The sequence below is a fragment of the Schistocerca serialis genome, chromosome 5 (genome assembly GCF_023864345.2).
Source record: "Schistocerca serialis cubense isolate TAMUIC-IGC-003099 chromosome 5, iqSchSeri2.2, whole genome shotgun sequence".
Lineage (NCBI taxonomy): Eukaryota > Metazoa > Arthropoda > Insecta > Orthoptera > Acrididae > Schistocerca > Schistocerca serialis.
The window spans coordinates 613,405,417-613,427,278 of record NC_064642.1 but is presented as its reverse complement, the minus strand read 5'-3'; the positions used below and the strand labels follow the sequence as shown (position 1 = coordinate 613,427,278).

The 21,862-nt window shown below is 43.2% G+C and overlaps 1 protein-coding gene across 1 annotated transcript in view; it reads right to left on the bottom strand.

Moving 5' to 3' along the window:
* The window catches only part of LOC126482133 (solute carrier family 15 member 1-like), a 210,632-nt gene that overhangs the window by 85,046 nt on the left and 103,724 nt on the right, over positions 1–21,862 (bottom strand). The window contains exon 3 of the mRNA XM_050106110.1: positions 18,128–18,162. Coding sequence (XP_049962067.1) covers positions 18,128–18,162 — 35 coding nt within the window. The remainder of the gene's footprint in view (positions 1–18,127; positions 18,163–21,862) is intronic.

The window sequence follows — 21,862 nt, the reverse complement described above, 5'->3', positions numbered from 1 at the left end:
GTGAACTTTACATTGTGTTATTGTGTTGCCACTTAGTACAGACTTGGCAGTATTAACTGTGATCTTTATCGTAAAAATACACCTGAAAATTTTCATTGCCAAGTTAAAACTTTTATTTCAGTAGCTAGCCACATCCTGTTTACCGGACAATTCTATGTATGTTGCGACCTGCAGTAGACAGTAGTGGTCTAGTATTTTCTACTACAGCTTTTAGTAAGACAAATGAAGATTGCTGGACACTGGCAGGGCGGTAAAGAAGTAACGTGCCATGCCGCAGAACCAGGCGCCTGCTGTAGAGGCCTGAAGCAGCAACGTTCGCTGAACGGTCGTTGAGGAGAAACCGTTGCCCCTTGGTTCATGTAAGTGGTCAGTTGCTCAACAACTGCTCGTCAGTTCGCCTGTACACACTCTGCAGCCGTCGACCACCACAGTCATCTAGGCCCGAATGCCAACGATCATTCCCTTTTGGACACACACAAATCGCTCCGTTTCCACATTACAACAAAGACTGCATTGCTGTTTCCGTGTCGTCCTCTCCCCCCCCTCCCCGTCACGCTTTATACAGGGTGGTCGGAAATTCCCGTTACAGACCTCTAGGGCCTGTATAGGGGAGTGAGTACATCGTATTTTGAACAGGAACCGATATCCGGAAATGTCACCCAACGAGACTACAGAGCGTCAAAGTTACAGGCCCGGGCGTCTGTAAATGTACGTGTACACGGGGTGATTCCGTGATGATGTTACAGAATTTCTAGGATGATGGAGAAAGACAAATGTATTAATTTGAAGTAAGGATCCCTGTACCGGAAACGAACGAGTCGAACGTCATAAACGAAGACCGCTCTGATACCTCTTACAGTTGAATACATGTACCGGTTCTTGTGTTGCGAAGAGTGTAGGGCTGGTAACTTTCAGAGGTGGTAGTATGGACAAAAACAAGAAAAAATGACCAATAAACGTGGACTCCAAAGTGCGTACGTTAACAGCTATGAACACTTGCTCAATAGAGGAGATGTGTTTCACGTTAGTCAAAATGAACGAATAGTCATAACTCCTCAGGTATGCATTTTAGAGCCCACGTTTACTGGACATTTTTTCTTGTTTTTGTCCATACTACTACCTCTGAAAGTTACCAGCCCTACACTCTTCGCAACACAAGAACCGGTACATGTATTCAACTGTAAGAGGTATCAGAACGGTTTTGGTTTATGACGTTCGACTCGTTCGTTTCCGGTGCAGGGATCCTTACTTCAAATTAATACATTTATCGTTCTCCATCATCCTAGAAAGTCTGTAACATCATCACGGAATCACCCCGTGTATACGTACATTAACAGACGCCTATTAGATTAGATTAGATTAGATTAATACTTGTTCCATAGATCATGAATACGACACTTCGTAATGATGTGGAACGTGTCAGGTTAATAAAAGATGTCTGTACAAGATATTACATTACACAAAATATTGCATTACACTAATGTTTAAGTTGGTTTTTTTCCCTCCCTTAATTTCCAATGAGTAGAAGGAGTTGTCATCTAGAAATTCTTTTAATTTATTTTTAAATGTTGGTTGACTATCTGTCAGGCTTTTGATGCTGTTTGGTAGGTGACCAAAGACTTTTGTGGCAGCATAATTTACCCCTTTCTGTGTCAAAGTCAGATTTAACCCTGCATAGTGAAGATCATCCTTTTTCCTGGTGTTATAGCTATGCAGACCGGTATTACTTTTGAACTGGGTTGGATTATTAACAACAAATTTCATAAGTGAATACATATACTGTGAGGTTACTGTGAGGATCCCTAGATCCTTAAATAGATGTCTGCAGGATGACCGAGGGTGGGCTCCAGCAATTATTCTGATTACACGTTTTTGAGCAATGAATACTTTTCTACTCAACGATGAATTACCCCAGAATATGATGCCGTACGAAAGCAGTGAATGAAAGTAGGCATAGTAAGCTAATTTACTGAGATTCTTATCACCAAAATTTGCAATAACCCTAATAGCATACGTAGCTGAACTCAGACGTTTCAGCAGACCATCAATATGTTGCTTCCAGTTTAACCTCTCATCAATGGACACACCTAAAAATTTTGAAAATTCTACCTTAGCTACAGACTTCTGTTCAAAGTCTACATTTATTACTGGAGTTGTGCCATTTACTGTACGGAACTGTATATACCATGTTTTATCAAAATTTAAAAAGAGTCCGTTTGCTGAGAACCACTTAATAATTTTGTGAAAAACATCATTTACAATTACATCACTTAGTTCTTGGTTTTTGGATGTTATTACTATACCTGTATCATCAGCAAAAAGAACTAACTTTGCATCTTCATCAACGTGGAATGGTAAGTCATTAATGTACATCACGAACGGTAAAGGACCTGAGACCGAACCCTGTGGGATCCCATACTTGATAGCCCCCAGTTTGAGGAATCAGCTGTTGTTTTAACATTACATGAACCACTTATTTCAACTTTCTGCATTCTTCCAGTTAAGTATGAATTTGACGCTCTGTAGTCTCGTTGCGTGACGTTTCCGGACATGGTTTCCTGTTCAAAATACGATGTACTCACTCCCCTCTACAAACCCTAGAAGTCTGTAACGGGAATATCTGACCACCCTGTATACCCTCCACTGCAAGTGGTGCCACCTGCTGCCTGTGAGTGGTTATTGCACATTGACGTCGAATATAGGCGACGGTCATATTAATATGACTGGATAGTGTATACAGAATGATTCAAAACAACGTTTACAAACTGACATGGCATATCGGGGGCATACAACAAGGATCAGTAATCACATATGAAACGAAGGCCGCAAACGGCACGAGAGAGCGTTATGGTCACGAGAGGCGTTGCTATACAAACACGGGCGGAGCGCGTCGAGTCCGTCGCCATTCACGCTGTGAAAGCGTTGGCAGTAACATGGTTAGCTATAGGTACCGCGAAATAGCTCAGCTGCAATTAATATACGGCGCCCCCGACTGCAATGGACAAGAAGCCGTGCGACTATGTCGTGCGAAGTATCTCAATAGAAAGGTGCAGTGCCACACATTATTCGCCACCCTGCATCGCCGATTGTGCGAAACCGGCTCGTTCCGTGTGCACAAGCCGGATGTGGTCGCCAACGAACAACACGGACAATTGCGGCGGAAAAAAAGTGTTCTCGAAAGGGTGCAGTGCACGTCGCCACTGATATTTCCAAACCCTCCGTCTTGAGCTTTCCACAGGACAAAGTACTGTATCTGTTTCAGTTCCAACGCGTCCTGGTATTGCAACCGGAGTACTACAAAAAGCACTTATGATTTGCGCGGTGGTTTCGGCAGATTCGCTGCAGACCGAAGCTTCATAGCGAGTGTCCTCTTCCTCGATGAGGCTGTGCCGGCCGCTGTGACCGAGCGGTGCTACTACGGTCGCAGGTTCGAATCCTGCCTCGGGCATGGATGTGTGTGATGTCCTTAGGTTAGTTAGGTTTAAGTAGTTCTAAGTATAGGGGACTGATGACCCATAGTGCTTAGAGCCATTTGAACCATTTTGATGAGGCCGTGTTCTCACTCGACGGTGTGATGAACGTTCACAACCTGCTTACATGGGCGGATATGAACCCACATGCTACATGTATGCATGCCTCACAACGCAAATTTACCTTTAAAGTGTGGGCTGGCATCGTCGAGGACTGTTTAATTGGGCCATACATTCTCCCGGCCGACTTGAAGGTCCCTTGCATCTCGTATTCCTGCGAGAGGTTCTGACGGACACGCTGAATGACGTCCCCATATCCGTCGCCTCATTCGATTCCAGCACGACGGAGCCCTCGCACATTTCAGCAGACAAGTGAGGGCACATCTGCAGGCAACTTTTCCGGGTCTCTGGATTGGTCGCCGTTGGCCAGTCACATGGCCACCACGATCACGTGATCTGTCTCCAATCGATTTTTTTCCTGTATGGTTGTATGAAGGGCCTCGTGTATGAAACACATGTTACATCGCCTGAGAACCTAGTGAGCCAGATTGTAGCGGCAGCAGGACGTCTTCGAGGTACACCAGGAATCTTTCAGAGGGTGCGCCGTGCTATGCAGCGTCGATGTCAGACATGTCTCGATACATCTGGACAAACTTTGAGCATCTCTTGTAGTGGACGTTTATCTGTAACACGTACCTAAGTAGCTTCAACACCTTTTAGGATCCCCGGATGGCCTTTGCGAACCCCGGTTCCTACGTGATTGCTGATCGTCGTGTGTGTCATGTCAGTTTGTAAACGTTTTCTTCGAATAATCATGTATATTTGTTTGCAGGTACATGTCCACAATCACGGTATACGTTGAAATCCCCACGCTACAATACCGTAGCACGCCACTAGAGGAACGAACGCGAAATGGTGCAGACCCTCGCTAAAACTGAGTTACGTCTTTATGAATTGCTCCTGTTGAGGAGTGCTACGATACTGTGTCGCAGGAATTTCAATGTGTACCAGACTATACGGGCCCTAGCCTCCATTACCTTTCTCTCAAAATGATCCCTAGGCAAGATATACGATGGTAGGAGCTTTATAGTCGAGTATTCTTCTTCAAACATAGGTTCTCTAAATTTACGGAACAGAGTTTCGCGAGAACTACGTCGTTGGTTTTTCGAGGATTCCCGTTTAAGTTCCCCAGCCTTTCTGCCACACTTTCATATGGAATACATCGACCTGTTACAATCCCAACAGCGCGTCTCTGGTTTAGTTCATGAGTAGTGTCATGCCCACTTGTTAAGGAGCCTAAACATTTGAACAATACTCTAACATCGGTCATACTGACGTCTTACGTTTGCTTCTGTGACAGATTCATCGTCCAGTACTATGTAAAGGTTACGATAAAGTCTGTGGCGCAAGGCCGTGTCGGGCCTGTTGGCCTTACTGCGGGCAACATGCAGTTTCTCTTGACCGTGGAGGTGGAGAATGGCAGGCCCAGCCGCCTTTTACCCAAGAAAGATCCTCGTTACTCATTTGAGAGCAGGCTTAGTGGACCAGTCCTGGAAGGACTGGAACGAGGAAAAATCTCCGTGCCTTTCCGGGACTGAATCCCAGTATTAGTCAAATACCCCACGGCCCATCACATATTTACGAAGATACTCTTTAGTATTGGTTAGTAAGGGATACAGTGTCGAGCACCTTTCGGAAGTCTAGCAAAATGGTTCTTAACTGTTCATTTGTATCTATTGCTTCCAAGACGTCGTGTGTAAATAAAGCAAGCTGTGTTTTATACGTGGCGCATGTGTATGAGCATTTAAAATTATCCTTAATGTCAAGTTTTAAGATAGCATGCACTTCGGCATTCATTTCGTATAAGACCGACTTGGTCAGCTCGTAAAACAATAGGTGAGTATCCAGTAGTGAGTGAAACCACTTGCTGACGTTAGCGATCTAAACATGATGTTCAAGTTGCAACCCTTAAAATTTTCTATGCCACTTATCACTGGTACAGTCGTGTCGCTTAAGAGGGCATTTAAAAGAAGTTGCATCTCTGACATTGTCATAGTCTACCGAAGAAACTACCTCTCGCTCGTGACACACATAAATAGGAATCGAGGAATTTTAACATTGTATCACTTGAGCTACGAAGGGTCATGCCCGCTTCCAATAACATTTACTAATTACGGTATTCTGAATAATCTTTCGGTTAACCAATCACAGTTACTTTCCTCCGCCTAATCATGGTTTCTAAAGTAAAGGATAATTCAAAAAGATCCATTCGATTTCACAATATTATATCTTCTACGAGGGCCATTCTACGGGATGCGACAGGTCGCGAAATGGAAACCACAATTAAAATGAAAAGGTTTTATTTGAAATTGTTTGCTTGACCTTCCAGCTACATAGTCGCCGCTCCGGCTGAGACATTTGTCGTAGCATTGTACCAACTTTCCAATACTCTCGCCATGGAAGGCAGCCGCCTGCGCTTTCTGCCAATCCTCTACGATGATCTGCAGCTCGCTGACTGTGCCAAAATGTTGTCTTCAGAGACAACGGCTCATCAGAGGGAGCCAAGTCCGGGCTGTATGGTGTGTGATCAAACACTTCCCTTCGAAAACGCTGCAGGAGCGTCCCCACTGCCCCTGCAGTGTGCAGTCGAGAATTATCATGAAGTCAGTTACGCTATGTGGGCTGCATGAAATCAGGCGAAACCTCTCACAGGCACTCATACTTGGCGGAAGATACTATATTCTAGGCATCTATACGTGATCACTGTGATCTCAGAACTGAAAAGAGCGACGTGAGGCGATCGACAGGCGTATTACGAGGGTCACTCCAAAAGAAATGCACACTATTTTTTTAAAATCCATCTTTTATTCTACACGTTTGAAAGTTTTACAGTGGGTAGATACATCCTTTAGGAACAATATTTTCATTTTTCCACATAATTTGCATCCCTCTCAACTGCCTTACGCCATCTTGGAACCAGCGCCTGTATACCCGCACAGTAAAATTCTGGACCAACCTGGTGGAGCCACTGTTTGGCAGCGTGCACAAGGGAGTCATCATCTTCAAACCTTCTACCACGAAAAGAGTCTTTCAGTTTCCCAAAGAGATGATAGTCACATGGAGCCAGGTCAGGACTGTAAGGCGGGTCTTTCAGTGTTGTCCATCCGAGTTTTGTGATCGCTTCCATGGTTTTTTGACTGACATGTGGCCGTGCATTGCCGTGCAACAGCAAAACATCCTACTTTTGCCGATGTGGTCGAACACGACTCAGTCGAGCTTGAAGTTTCTTCAGTGTCGTCACATTTGCATCAGAATTTATGGTGGTTCCACTTGGCATGATGCCCACAAGCAAGAAAAACATCGTAGCCATAACTTTTCCAGCAGAAGGTGTGGTTTTGAATTTTTTTTTTCTTGGGTGAATTTGCATGATGCTACTCCACTGATTGCCTCTTCGTCTCTGGTGAAAAATGATGGAGCCATGTTTCATCACCTGTCACAATTCTTCCAAGACATTCATCTCCACCATTCTCGTACTGTTCCAAAAGTTCGCTGCATACCGTTTTTCTTGTTTCTCTGTGAGCCACTGTCAACATCCTGAGAACCCATCTGGCACAAACCTTGTTTCTCGCCAACACTTTCAGTATTCTGCAAACACTTCCTTCCTCTGTCCCAACGTAGCGTGACCATTCGTTCACTGTGATGCGTCTGTCAGCAGTCACCAATTCGTTAACTCTCTGCACGTTGTCTGGAGTGTGTGCAGTACGAGGCCTGCCGCTGCGAGGACAATCCTCAATATTGCCGTGCCCGCTTTCATCATGTAACCTGCTTGCCCACCGACTAACTGTACTGCGATCGACAGTAGCATCTCCATACACCTTTTTCAATCTCTTGTGGATGTTTCCCACTGTCTCGTTTTCACAGCACAGGAATTCTATGACAGCACGTTGCTTCTGACGAACATCAAGTGTAGCAGCCATCTTGAAGACGTGCTGTGACGGCGCCACTCACGGGAACAGGTTGAACTGAGTTTGAGAACAAGTGGGAAGGATGTATCTACACACTGTAAGACTTTCACATATGCAGAATGAAAACTAAATTTATACAAAAATAGTGAGCATTTCTTTTGGAGTGACCCTCGTAGAGACACTGCCCAACACATCTATGCAAAGCTTCGTAGGACTTTCACTGTGGTATCCATTGCGCGACCGATCGGACATTACTTTGCGAATATCCCTCGAATAAGAATGAAGACAAAACCTCCAGGTATCGAAACTAAAAGTTTACTATGACGCCTTAGGTCTGTGACTGCCAGTTGGGGATCTCCCTTCTTTCCTCTTTTAGCTATCTTGTTCCTTATCAAAAGTGTGTCAAGTCGAAATGGCGATAACAAAGTAGCAAGAAGCGTTACGCTTTCTCTGTTTCAACAGGTGCCAATTTTCATCGAGAGTACAGCGCTGCATTTCCTAAAAGTGTTACAGGCGTACAGATTCGCATTGCACCATGGACTGCAAGGTCGCCTGATCTCATAGTATGCTTTTTTTCCTTTTCTGTGGGGGTTTGTGAAAGACCTCGTTTACGCTCCCCAAGAAAGTGGAGTACCCAGAAGACAAGGTCGGATGTTAATCTACTTCGTATACCTATACACAATCAGAGTGTATATAAATCGTTAAGAGTTGCAATTCTTTGTCACCGATATCAAGGCCACCCGAGTGCACTAGTGTTGCTCGTATTTAGTGTTGTTACCAGGCTCGGTACGTTATGCAGCTGTAAGGGGCGTGAATAGCTTCAAATTTTGAGTTATCACTTTTACGGACACAGAGATGCTGCATACACTTGTGAGACTGCGTTGTCAGCCCCTGATAGAGTTTGTGTGGCTCCATTTTGCTAGCTGGTCCAGTCGTGCAGTATCGAGATAAGTGGAGCATTCGCATGCGACAGTCGCCTGATGTTGGACTGTTTGGAAAGGTGAGGGCAGGCATACTCGTCGTCAAGTTCCTGTCGACTTTTTCTGATCACCACAAGTTCTTTGTAAATCTGACTCAATTGTGTAATCATAGAAATAACAGCATACCCCCTCTCAATCCGTGCGGTTCATTTCGTTTCTTTCCCCCGTATTGAGTGCATCACTTTTTTGTCAAGCAGTGTATGTGCTTCCCTCGCAACTATTTTAGCAGAATTGCGACACTACATGCAGTGAATGCAGTAGCGCTACATCTACATCTACATTTATACTCCGCAAGCCACCCAACGGTGTGTGGCGAAGGGCGCTTTACCCTGTGACGAAACCTTCTTTGAATCCTCTTCATCTCCTCTGTCAACTCGACATGGTACGGATCCCACACTGATGAGCAGTACTCAAGTATAGGTCGAACGAGTGTTTTGTAAGCCACCTCCGTTGTTGATGGACTACATTTTCTAAGGACTCTCCCAATTAATCTCAACCTGGTACCCGCCTTACCAACAATTAATTTTATATGATCATTCCACTTCAAATCCTTCCGTACGCATACTCCCGGATATTTTACAGAAGTAGCTGCTAGCAGTGTTTGTTACGCTATCATATAATCATACAATAAAGGATCCTTCTTTCTATGTCTTCGCAATACATTACATTTGTCTATGTTAAGGGTCAGTTGCCACTCCCTGCACCAAGTGCCTATCCACTGCAGAGCTTACTGCATTTCGCTGCAATTTTCTAATGCTGCAACTTCTCTGTATACTACAGCATCATCCGCGAAAAGCCGCATGGTACTTCCGACACTATCTACTAGGTCATTTATACATATTGTGAAAAGCAGTGGTCCCATAACACTCCCCTGTGGCACGCCAGAGGTTACTTTAACGTCTGTAGACGTCTCTCCATTGAGAACAACAAGCTGTGTTCCGTTTGCTAAAAACTCTTCAATCCAGCCACACAGCTAGTTTGATATTCCGTAAGCTCTTACTTTGTGTATCAGGCAACACTGTGGAGCTGTATCGAACGCCTTCCGTAAGTCAAGGAAAATGGCATCTACCTGGGAGCCCGTATCTAATATTTTCTGGGTCTTCTCGTGAACAAATAAAGCGAGTTGGGTCTCACACGATCGCTGTTTCCGGAATCCATGTTGATTCTGGATTTCCAGAAATGACATGATACACGAGCATAAACATGTTCTAAAATTCTACAACAGATCGATGTCAGAGATATAAGCCTATAGTTTTGCACATCTGCTCGACGACCCTTCTTGAAAACACGTGCTCGCAAAAATATGAGACTTGTTTGGCAAGCGTCCAGGAGTTTGTCGTCTGTCCGGTGGAGGACATTTACGAAAGATACACGAATACTTTGTTCCTAAATGTAATTTTAAAAAGTACCACGACCTTACATGTTCATTCGGGTAAAAGATAAACCGTAGCAAAATTGGATGATTATGTTGAAAATTAAAACTTTATGGTCCTGTGCGTAAGTTAAAATTTATCCCTAGTTTGTACCTTCATTCGTGTACAAGATATAGTCTTGCGAAAGGGGATGAATCTTTTTGAAACACTGTGTACTTTATGTTAAAAGGTGTGTGCACTGAGACACCATAGGGGTGCGCGAATTGTGAATGAGACATGTGGGACGGAGGGATACGCCGACGATTATGGAGCAGCACTGACAGTCAAGTGGTGGCTTATGGATAAAGTGTCTGTTTTCCTCGCTCCAAAAGGCTTCAGCAGGGTGAAATAGCACATATGGACTTTGTTATTCGAATCACATATTAAACACAACATAGTAGTTGAGTTAACAGCATATTGACATTAGTGCTGCTGTTGATAGTTTCTTCTACCAATTATAAGAACCGCTATCTGAAAAATCTGAGTACCGTTGCAACGCAGCTCTCGTTTCACACTTGTTAAGGTCGGAAACTACAATGAGTAAGAATGAAATTGTTCTTTGAAAGTGGAACTGGTGGGAAGTTAATTATACAAGGGGAATCCGAACTCCAACCGACAAAATTTCAGAGGCTGTTCGGAGACTGTTTGTATGTATTTTGGTATAAGGGACCGTGGTTTCCAGTGGCTCGTTACGTATTAAAAGCATATTTAAGTTTTATTCAGTTCGTTACACCAGTAACCTTCGTTTCTGTGAAAATATCTTCATAACGGTAACAAGCTAGTAAATACAATTACCACACGTAGAACACAAAATACAGAGTAATGCAACAATTCTCAAATGACGCAAAAGTACTATGATGTGGGTTTCCTAGTTGCAGAAACAGTTTGGGATAGTGTAGTGATGTTGCTTTTTCATTGCATTCAGTGAACCTATACATGAGGTACATATCAGAAAACTCCTTTCTAGTCAACGTAAGGAGTTTTCTGATATGTACCTCATGTATAGGTTCACTGAATGCAATGAAAAAGCAACATCAACTCCTTTCTAGTCAACGTCCTCCCCCCCATGAACCATGGACCTTGCCGTTGGTGGGGAGGCTTGCGTGCCTCAGCGATACAGATAGCCGTACCGTAGGTGCAACCACAACGGAGGGGTATCTGTTGAGAGGCCAGACAAACGTGTGGTTCCTGAAGAGAGGCAGCAGCCTTTTCAGTAGTTGCAAGGGCAACAGTCTGGATGATTGACTGATCTGGCCTTGTAACAATAACCAAAACGGCCTTGCTGTGCTGGTACTGCGAACGGCTGAAAGCAAGGGGAAACTACAGCCGTAATTTTTCCCGAGGGCATGCAGCTTTACTGTATGATTACATGATGATGGCGTCCTCTTGGGTAAAATATTCCGGAGGTAAAATAGTCCCCCATTCGGATCTCCGGGCGGGGACTACTCAAGAGGATGTCGTTATCAGGAGAAAGAAAACTGGCGTTCTACGGATCGGAGCGTGGAATGTCAGATCCCTTAATCGGGCAGGTAGGTTAGAAAATTTAAAAAGGGAAATGGATAGGTTGAAGTTAGATATAGTGGGAATTAGTGAAGTTCGGTGGCAGGAGGAACAAGACTTCTGGTCAGGTGACTACAGGGTTATAAACACAAAATCAAATAGGGGGAATGCAGGAGTAGGTTTAATAATGAATAGGAAAATAGGAATGCGGGTAAGCTACTACAAACAGCATAGTGAACGCATTATTGTGGCAAAGATAGATACGAAGCCCACACCTACTACAGTAGTACAAGTTTATATGCCAACTAGCTCTGCAGATGACGAAGAAATTGAAGAAATGTATGATGAAATAAAAGAAATTATTCAGATTGTGAAGGGAGACGAAAATTTAATAGTCATGGGTGACTGGAATTCGAGTGTAGGAAAAGGGAGAGAAGGAAACATAGTAGGTGAATATGGATTGGGGGACAGAAATGAAAGAGGAAGCCGCCTGGTAGAATTTTGCACAGAGCACAACATAATCATAACTAACACTTGGTTTAAGAATCATGAAAGAAGGTTGTATACATGGAAGAACCCTGGAGATACTAAAAGGTATCAGATAGATTATATAATGGTAAGACAGAGATTTAGGAACCAGGTTTTAAATTGTAAGACATTTCCAGGGGCAGATGTGGACTCTGACCACAATCTATTGGTTATGACCTGTAGATTAAAACTGAAGAAACTGCAAAAAGGTGGGAATTTAAGGAGATGGGACCTGGATAAACTAAAAGAACCAGAGGTTGTACAGAGGTTCAGGGAGAGCATAAGGGAGCAATTGACAGGAATGGGGGAAATAAATACAGTAGAAGAAGAATGGGTAGCTTTGAGGGATGAAGTAGTGAAGGCAGCAGAGGATCAAGTAGGTAAAAAGACGAGGGCTAGTAGAAATCCTTGGGTAACAGAAGAAATATTGAATTTAATTGATGAAAGGAGAAAATACAAAAATGCAGTAAGTGAAACAGGCAAAAAGGAATACAAACGTCTCAAAAATGAGATCGACAGGAAGTGCAAAATGGCTAAGCAGGGATGGCTAGAGGACAAATGTAAGGATGTAGAGGCCTATCTCACTAGGGGTAAGATAGATACCGCCTACAGGAAAATTAAAGAGACCTTTGGAGATAAGAGAACGACTTGTATGAATATCAAGAGCTCAGATGGAAACCCAGTTCTAAGCAAAGAAGGGAAAGCAGAAAGGTGGAAGGAGTATATAGAGGGTCTATACAAGGGCGATGTACTTGAGGACAATATTATGAAAATGGAAGAGGATGTAGATGAAGATGAAATGGGAGATATGATACTGCGTGAAGAGTTTGACAGAGCACTGAAAGACCTGAGTCGAAACAAGGCCCCCGGAGTAGACAATATTCCATTGGAACTACTGACGGCCGTGGGAGAGCCAGTCCTGACAAAACTCTACCATCTGGTGAGCAAGATGTATGAAACAGGCGAAATACCCTCAGACTTCAAGAAGAATATAATAATTCCAATCCCAAAGAAAGCAGGTGTTGACAGATGTGAAAATTACCGAACTATCAGCTTAATAAGTCACAGCTGCAAAATACTAACACGAATTCTTTACAGACGAATGGAAAAACTAGTAGAAGCCAACCTCGGGGAAGATCAGTTTGGATTCCGTAGAAACACTGGAACACGTGAGGCAATACTGACCTTACGACTTATCTTAGAAGAAAGATTAAGGAAAGGCAAACCTACGTTTCTAGCATTTGTAGACTTAGAGAAAGCTTTTGACAATGTTGACTGGAATACTCTCTTTCAAATTCTAAAGGTGGCAGGGGTAAAATACAGGGAGCGAAATGCTATTTACAATTTGTACAGAAACCAGATGGCAGTTATAAGAGTCGAGGGACATGAAAGGGAAGCAGTGGTTGGAAAGGGAGTAAGACAGGGTTGTAGCCTCTCCCCGATGTTGTTCAATCTGTATATTGAGCAAGCAGTAAAGGAAACAAAAGAAAAATTCGGAGTAGGTATTAAAATTCATGGAGAAGAAATAAAAACTTTGAGGTTCGCCGATGACATTGTAATTCTGTCAGAGACAGCAAAGGACTTGGAAGAGCAGTTGAATGGAATGGACAGTGTCTTGAAAGGAGGATATAAGATGAACATCAACAAAAGCAAAACAAGGATAATGGAATGTAGACTAATTAAGTCGGGTGATGCTGAGGGAATTAGATTAGGAAATGAGGCAGTTAAAGTAGTAAAGGAGTTTTGCTATTTGGGGAGCAAAATAACTGATGATGGTCGAAGTAGAGAGGATATAAAATGTAGGCTGGCAATGGCAAGGAAAGCGTTTCTGAAGAAGAGAAATTTGTTAACATCCAGTATTGATTTAAGTGTCAGGAAGTCATTTCTGAAAGTATTCGTATGGAGTGTAGCCATGTATGGAAGTGAAACATGGACGATAAATAGTTTAGACAAGAAGAGAATAGAAGCTTTCGAAATGTGGTGCTACAGAAGAATGCTGAAGATTAGATGGGTAGATCACGTAACTAATGAGGAAGTATTGAATAGGATTGGGGAGAAGAGAAGTTTGTGGCACAACTTGACCAGAAGAAGGGATCGGTTGGTAGGACATGTTCTGAGGCATCAAGGGATCACCAATTTAGTATTGGAGGGCAGCGTGGAGGGTAAAAATCGTAGAGGGAGACCAAGAGATGAATACACTAAGCAGATCAGAAGGATGTAGGTTGCAGTAGGTACTGGGAGATGAAAAAGCTTGCACAGGATAGAGTAGCATGGAGAGCTGCATCAAACCAGTTTCAGGACTGAAGACCACAACAACAACAACAGTCAACGTATCCGTACTGCTGTGCGCCACGTACAACTGACACTAGCCAGAAAATAAAGCCGAGACAAAATTTATACTTCTCAACACAGTTAAAGGCTCTCTTTTTCGAAACGCAGTAATTGTATCCCATTGCAACGCATAAGTTTGACAGTTGGCTCGAATGTGCCTGCAAAATTCCTCTGTAAAGGTGAAAAAGCATTAAACCCTCGGGCTCGGCGACACTTAAACACCTAGGTGTCGGCACACGCGAAAAAAAGGCTACAGTTCAGAAGTTCATGTGGGGTGTAAGGTGGATTAATTATGTCCTATTGGCACAAAATTTCACCACAATTCTGTCGATCGCAACCATGGAAACATCACACAGTGGGCAGGACGTTACAGCCCCAATTACCCAGATGTAAACCCTTCTTTTGACAGCCCTAATTCCTCTCATGTAACCCCTTCTTTTGATGCCTCTGGAATGGAAGTCAGAACCGCGACGTCCAGCATTGAAACCACCCGTTTTCTTTTGGGCGGCCAAGGGAAACATTTCACACACATTGCTACTCAGAACAGACACGAAAAGGCCGTAGGGAGTGGAACGAAAGGCGTCAATGAAACCACCCCTTTCTTTGTGGCGTTGATTCTAACATATTTCGCGGTCGAAAACGTCTGTTCACAGTGCGGCGAACAATAGGACGACTTTCTTGACAACCTTTGGCACTGCTGACGCCTCTGGACGAATCAGTGCTACTCTAAATTCATTGTGGGTCACCAGCCACACTGAATGTGGGCGCTCGCTTTGGAATGCAGTGGACCGCAAATTTAGCTCTGGCTCAGTCTGAAGCCTTCCTGTTTCCCGTCGTCCTATGGCGTGATCACGGAGGAACGCGACACTGAGACTTGCGTGAATAAAACGGCAAAGGGACCTTCTAAGAGCTCTCAGTTCAGAAACACCCTCGTTGTCATCCATCCGCCTTTGCTGCGCAATTTTAAAAAAATGTACCCAAAGAGAGACAACCTGTGGCGAAGTCATAGTCCCTTGCAAACAGGCAACCCCTTCGACACCCCTCCAATACCGGTGGCCTGCTAGCAGGAAGAAGAGCAGCAGCTTAGCCCACCTATCAGCGTCTAGGACTCTGGGCACGGGTTCTGTCTGTACAGGCATATTTTCAAAGTTCGCAACAGAGAAGGGCAGGTGACACCGAGGGTGTCGCCAAACTGGTTGGTCTGAGAGGGACCCTATGTTGTTTCGTTCACGCATGTGTCAATGTCACCCCCTTCCCGCATGGTCACACCATAAACACTCTTTTCTCCATCGGATCACGTTCACATTTCATCGAATGGTTTTGTACAGTCCCTAGAGCTTGCGTCCTGTACATCAGAGCAAAAATTGCGGTCGCACTTACGCTCCAAAGGTGTGCGATCACGTTCAGTTTGGTTGCTGGCCCACTATGTCCTTAGAGTAGTGTTGAATTTTCTGGGGGTGTCAGCAGTGTCAAAGGTTGTAAAGAACGTCGTCCTATTGATCATTACACTGCGAACAGTTGTTTCCAACAGCGAAATGTGTGAGAATCAACACCCCAAGGAAAGGGGCTGCTGGGGTTTCATGATGCCCTATATGCCATCCCCTACGGCCTTCTCGTTTAGATTCTGAGCGGCAGTGTGTCTGAAACGTTTCCCTCGGTGACCCATAAGAAAACTGCGTAATTTCAGTGCTGGACGTCACAGTTCTGGCCACCATCGCAGAAGCGTCAAATGAAGGGTTAAATGTGGATAAATGGTGGTGTAAAGTCCTTCCCAACGTGTGACACATCCATGGTAGCGATAGGCAGAATTTTGATGTAATTTTGTGCCAATGTGACATCATTAACCTACATTACAGCTAATTTTAACTTCCGAGCTATGGCCTTTTTTTCGCGTGTGTCGTCGCCTTGCTTTTTGACGCGCCGCCGAGCCCGTGGGTGACGTCACAGAGAAAAGTTATACGCACCTTAGAGTCAAATATCGAATTTTTGTGTAGCGATGGAATACAATTACGGCGTTTCAAAAAAAGTTATCCTTTAACTGTATTGTGCAGTGTAGCAGTATCGAATGAAAGCTTGAGCGTAAGGTTGGCGTTGTTGTGGCAACATCCCTCCATGCAGACTTCACAACCCGTGGAAAAGCAGGCAAGCTAGCTGCCTGTGAAATCCTGCTGCAGGGGCTGGAATACTGCTCAAACAGCTCGGTCCAAAAACTCCAGTCCGCCGCAGTGGTGAGATAAATTTCCTTATGCTATGCTGCCTCGGTCTGCTACGTGACCAAAGACAGGGCCCTGTCCTAACAAAGTTGGGCAGAGCCACACTTAGTAATTGCTGTATTGCTAAATTAGATATATTTAAAGTAACACTGAAATTATGTATAACCGATCTATCTCCGGCCGAACAGATCTTAAAGGCTCTACGGTACCGACTGACCACCGTATCATCCTCAGCTGATTGCGGACACTTGCGTGCTCTTCAAACCTCCCAGTAACAAGTCTAGTACCCCGCCTCTGAAATGCATCAATATCTTGCTTCAATCGCACATAGTGCGTATCCCAAAAACTCAAGCAGTACTCAAAAATTGCCCGCCCGCCTCTGAAATGCTTCAATGTCTTCCTTCAATCGCACATAGTGCGTATCCCAAAAACTCAAGCAATACTCAAAAATTGCCCGCACTAGCGTCCTGTACCCGGTCTCCTTTACAGATGAACCACACTTCCCCAAAAATTCTCCCAATAAACCGAACACCCTACCACAATCCTCACATTATCGTTCTATTTCATTCTATTTCACACCGCTCTGCATCGTTGTATTGTATGTTAACCAGGGACCTAGAAACTACGGAAAGGCTCCGTCCCCGCCGCAGCCGCAGTGGTCCACAACCCCACGACGACTAGCACAGTCCACTTCACCCCTCCGCCGCCCCACACCGAACCCACGATTATTGTGCGGTTCGGCCCCGGGTGCAGCCCCCCCCCCCCCCCCCCCCCCTCGCAGGGAACGTCTCACACCAGACGAGTGTAACCCCTATGTTTGCGTGGTAGAGTAATGATGGTGTGCGCGGCGTACGTGGAGAACATGTTTGCGCAGCAATCGCCGACATAGTGTAACTGAGGCGGAATAAGGGGAACCAGCCCGCATTCGCCGAGGCAGATGGAAAACCGCCTAAAAACCATCCTCAGACTGGCCGGTTCATCGGACCTCGACATAAATCCGCCGGGCGAATTCGTGACGGGGACCGGCGCTCCTTCCCATCCGGAAGCTCTGCATCGTTACTCCCTGATATTTAAATGGCGCGTTTGTGTCAAGCAGGACACTATTAAGAGCTTTTGCTAAGGTACGATGGTGGTACAAGTCGTTTGTTTCGCGTATAGATCTCTGCACGGGTGAACGAATCTCTACTAATCTTTGTCTGTCGTTATTTGCTCGTTCTGTTGTGAACCGAAAGTTCACCACATTTGCCTCCTTAGCATTTTCGAATTTCGCTGTTAAACGATGGTGGTCTTTTCCGTACTTAATCCACTTATTAGGCATATAGTTCTCCGGGCCATGATTTGCAGTCTGTTTCAACTTTGCCCACAATTCCTTACTGAAACTAAGTGAGGTCAGTTCATTGTATAAGTAAGATGTTAACAACTGCTTATATGCTCTTCCTAGCAGAAACACACTCCTGGCCTTCTTGACTGATTTATTGACTGTCAGTACCATAGTCGCTCTGATGACATCATGATCACTAATCGCCATCTCTATACCGCCTCCTCCAAATGAGGACGAGTGGCTATCTTAAAGTGCACGAAATATTTTCTGGGCGAATTCTGTTTTGCCTGACCTCTATTTCGTTGATGCCCATAATGATTCCATACTACTTCAGAATCTAGCAAAAACGAAAAGTATTAATAATGTCTAATGGATTAATTTTGTATACTGATGATAGAAATTCTCACTTTCTTTGGCACCACTTCTTCCAAGACAGCGTCATCTGAAAATAAGAGACATAAAGTTAAGACAGGGTATCAACTGAAATTAGTCAGGAATCTTACAGTGTAATGTGAGAAAGCACGTTCTCCTGGTCCCAATAATAATAAAAATGTAAAACAATAAGACATAAATATTATGTAGAAAATATGACAGGGCGATAGTTATTTTGACAGACATAAACATCGTTTTAGAAAGCTTCATCGAGATTCTTTTAAAGAGACTGTTTTGTTTACCTATCCTAACAGTACTGATTGTTTATGTTTTAACTCTCTTGAATACTACCTTTTTTCGTCGCCACGTTATTTCTCTTCTGAAATGAAACTTAAAAAAGGAAATTATGAAGTACATTAGCTGTGTGCCTAAACTGAGCCATTTGAACTATGGTACACTGCCTACAGATCACTAAGACCGAATTCGGGAAGAGCGAGGGTTCAGTCACATCTGGCCATCCACATTTGTTTTCCATGGAGTCCTTGAAATCGACTGAGATGAATCTGATAATGGTTTCAATGAAAGAAAATCCGATGTGCTTTCCACCATTCCACGATCCGAACTTTGTCGGTGGAACGTAAAACACTAGCCTTCCTTCCCTTCATTCAATTCCTACTGGCAGAAAATCACTGTAGGTTGTATTATCCACATAAATGTAAGGAGAAGCTCTATCTTGTTTACCACACAAGCAACAATTAGTCCACGTATTCTTCACATTTATTCTCCATTCTTATTCTGTACGAGGACTTGCAGCCACTATTTTATTTAATTATTGTGCTCTAAACATGGTTATCTGTTACGATGAACGTATCTGACAAGTCAAAAACTGCCTGGCCGACAGGAATTCGAGCTCGGACCCCGCCTTTGACGGGCAGCGTTTGTAACTGGTAGTGTACTGTACAGACTTGGATCTGGGTCCCAATCACAATCCGGCTCACATTAATGTCACGTACCGCCATAATCGCCGATACTCCGAATTCTGGACGTCAAACAGGGTCTAAAACAAAACTGACTACATTACGATTAATTTGTGGCTCGAAATGCACTTTACCTGGAATAAAACTAAATTTTTGCATGCCATCGTTGATATGTGTTGTTTAAAATTAAATTTGTCCCTCCGATATCCAGTCTTTATAAAAAAAAATTACACTGATTTAATTTAAAGAAGAATGCAGACCCTCAGGTCACCACCTTGTCGGTATGTCAGTGTCTTCGTAAAGCAGAAATGGACTTCTACCGCAAGAGAATTTTCAGACTTACAGAACGGTGAAAAAATGTGTCCACAGAAACGGAGGTTATATTGGAAAGTGACGTAAAAGTCTGTAAATTAGGATACGTCCATATTTTGTCCAAAAAGTGAAAATTATTGTCTACGACAATGAGTTGCTCTTATATTTTGGTATGGCCCTTATAAAAAGTGCAGTATTATTGTCAGCAGTACCCTCGTCTTATGCCGCACTCAAAGGCCGCGGCTCACGTGACTGTTCCTTTTAGAAAACTGGAACTAGTTTCTCTTTCTAACATCGTGCCACCTTAATCCACCGTTCTCTCGATTCGTATGTTTGCGTCTTGTGTTTCTGAAACTAAAAATGTGGAATGAATCTGAAATATGCTCAAATAGAAATAAGAAAACGCCTAAAAACAGCATCCAGGTTGCCTAGCGAACCAGATCAGAAGCTGTTCCTCCAAATCGCGGATGCGATGCTGTTCGAGCTCCCCTGCCGCTAATCCATATAACGGTTCTCATTGATTACAATGATGTATTGGCTGCAGTCTACTCCAGGGGGTTGGTCCCTGGGGTCACTTGTGCTAAAGGTGCTATGTTCCACGTATTAATAAAGAAGTACAAACATTAATTCAGAGTACGTCGTTTATTAGTAAACACAGTTAGCAACAATCACATTTAACAAGATGCACAGTAACAAACTTCAACCGTGCTGTTATACTTTTGTTGTTGCCAACCTAATTTTGGCAGACAATCGCAAAAATACACGCTTTTTAGGTTACACGACCTACTCAAATGATATCTCATCTTGAACTGACGTTGGCCGCTCTCTGAAATATATTTATAGACCTGCCTCTCCCCACCATTTAAGGGAACACGAGATCACGAAATAAATTAAAAATAAGTACTTCGTAGCAGAAATAAGCTGCCTGATGGTAAGCACTATTTTAATGCATAATACTTCTATCACAAAAGAGATTGTCGTTAGCACATTAAATCAGTCGGAATGCATACAAATGTGATAGCAACAATATTTGAGCATTTATTCCTTCCGAAAATCGTTCTGTCATCTTAGCGAAATAAAATAAATGTAATTTTTACAAAATTTAAAACGACTGTAAAGTGTCGCAATGACTGGGTGTTGTGTGATGTCCTTAGGTTAGTTAGGTTTAAGTAGTTCTAAGCTCTAAGGGACTGATGACCATAGATGTTAAGTCCCATAGTGCTCAGAGCCCAAAGCGTCGCATCTTAAAGTATTTGTTGTGTTGATTCCAAAACTGGTCTGAAATTTCACATGACACTCATATTTCCAAAGCTACGTACAATTAATATTGAGAATAATATTTTGTTAATATTAATTCAGCTGATGTTTTTGGGATCCAGTTGTAGGTGTAAAACATTATCTTTTGTTCTCTATCATTAGTTGAATGATGCGTGTATTTGAAAGTATCCGTTAATTTGTACTTTCGTATTGCATAGCAGATTCCTTTGCCATATGTGATACAATTTAATAATTAACCAAAAGAATAAGTCCCCATAGAAGCTTTTATCCTATCATGATCTTTGTTATAGACCATCAATTTAGGGTAACAAAAGATGGGGTAATGGTTTTATCTGGTAACAACATTCGAATTATGGGTTTCTTGTATGGACCTTACAATTTCAAAAGGTCTGTTTGGTATCTGCGGAATCAACAAATAGGCAGCAATAATAGGTTGATGTTAGAAACATGTCTTGTGTATAACAAAATTAAAATTTAAGTATTATCAAGTTAGGTGAGTATCAAAGAGTCTGTTTCAAGGTGTTTCGATCGACTTTACTTCCAAAACTAACAATCGATTACTGATATTATATCTCACATTGCTCTCTGAACTCACAACACGAAACATACGGACTGCCAACTCAGTTGCCAAAAGTAATTTGAACCATTCAGCGAGTTACAGAATATAGTTACAAAATAGATCTTAAAGATTCTCTGTAATATTTGAAAATAAATAGATGAGGTAAAAGGATATATTTTTCCGTAGCAAAATATGTGCTAGACCCTTTAACATCTGCCACTGGTACTTGAAAGACATGTACGTAGCAATCCTGTAGGCCTGTTCATGCCTCTCTGCTCACAGTCTCACGGAGTTTTCTACGCTATCCATTGTAATGTGACTTGTCTATATCGTGAACAGTAAGGGCACTGTATAACACACTCTTGGGGTACTTGTAAGTTACTTCACAAACTACCTTAAAGTGTGTGTGGAGTGGGCGCGGAAGTTAATTTACTCTTCTGGAAAATTACGCTCTCTGATGTTACCAGTAAAGCTCTCCATAATACCCAGCATCAGCACCAACACCAGACTTGTAGTGTCTGCTTTAGGAAGTTACTGAACATCTTCGCAACGCTCTCGCGGTCAAATGCACAATGGATCTTCTCCATTTCCTCTCCTATGTTAACCTATTAAGGGTTATCAGGAAAAACAAAACAGCCGTTTTA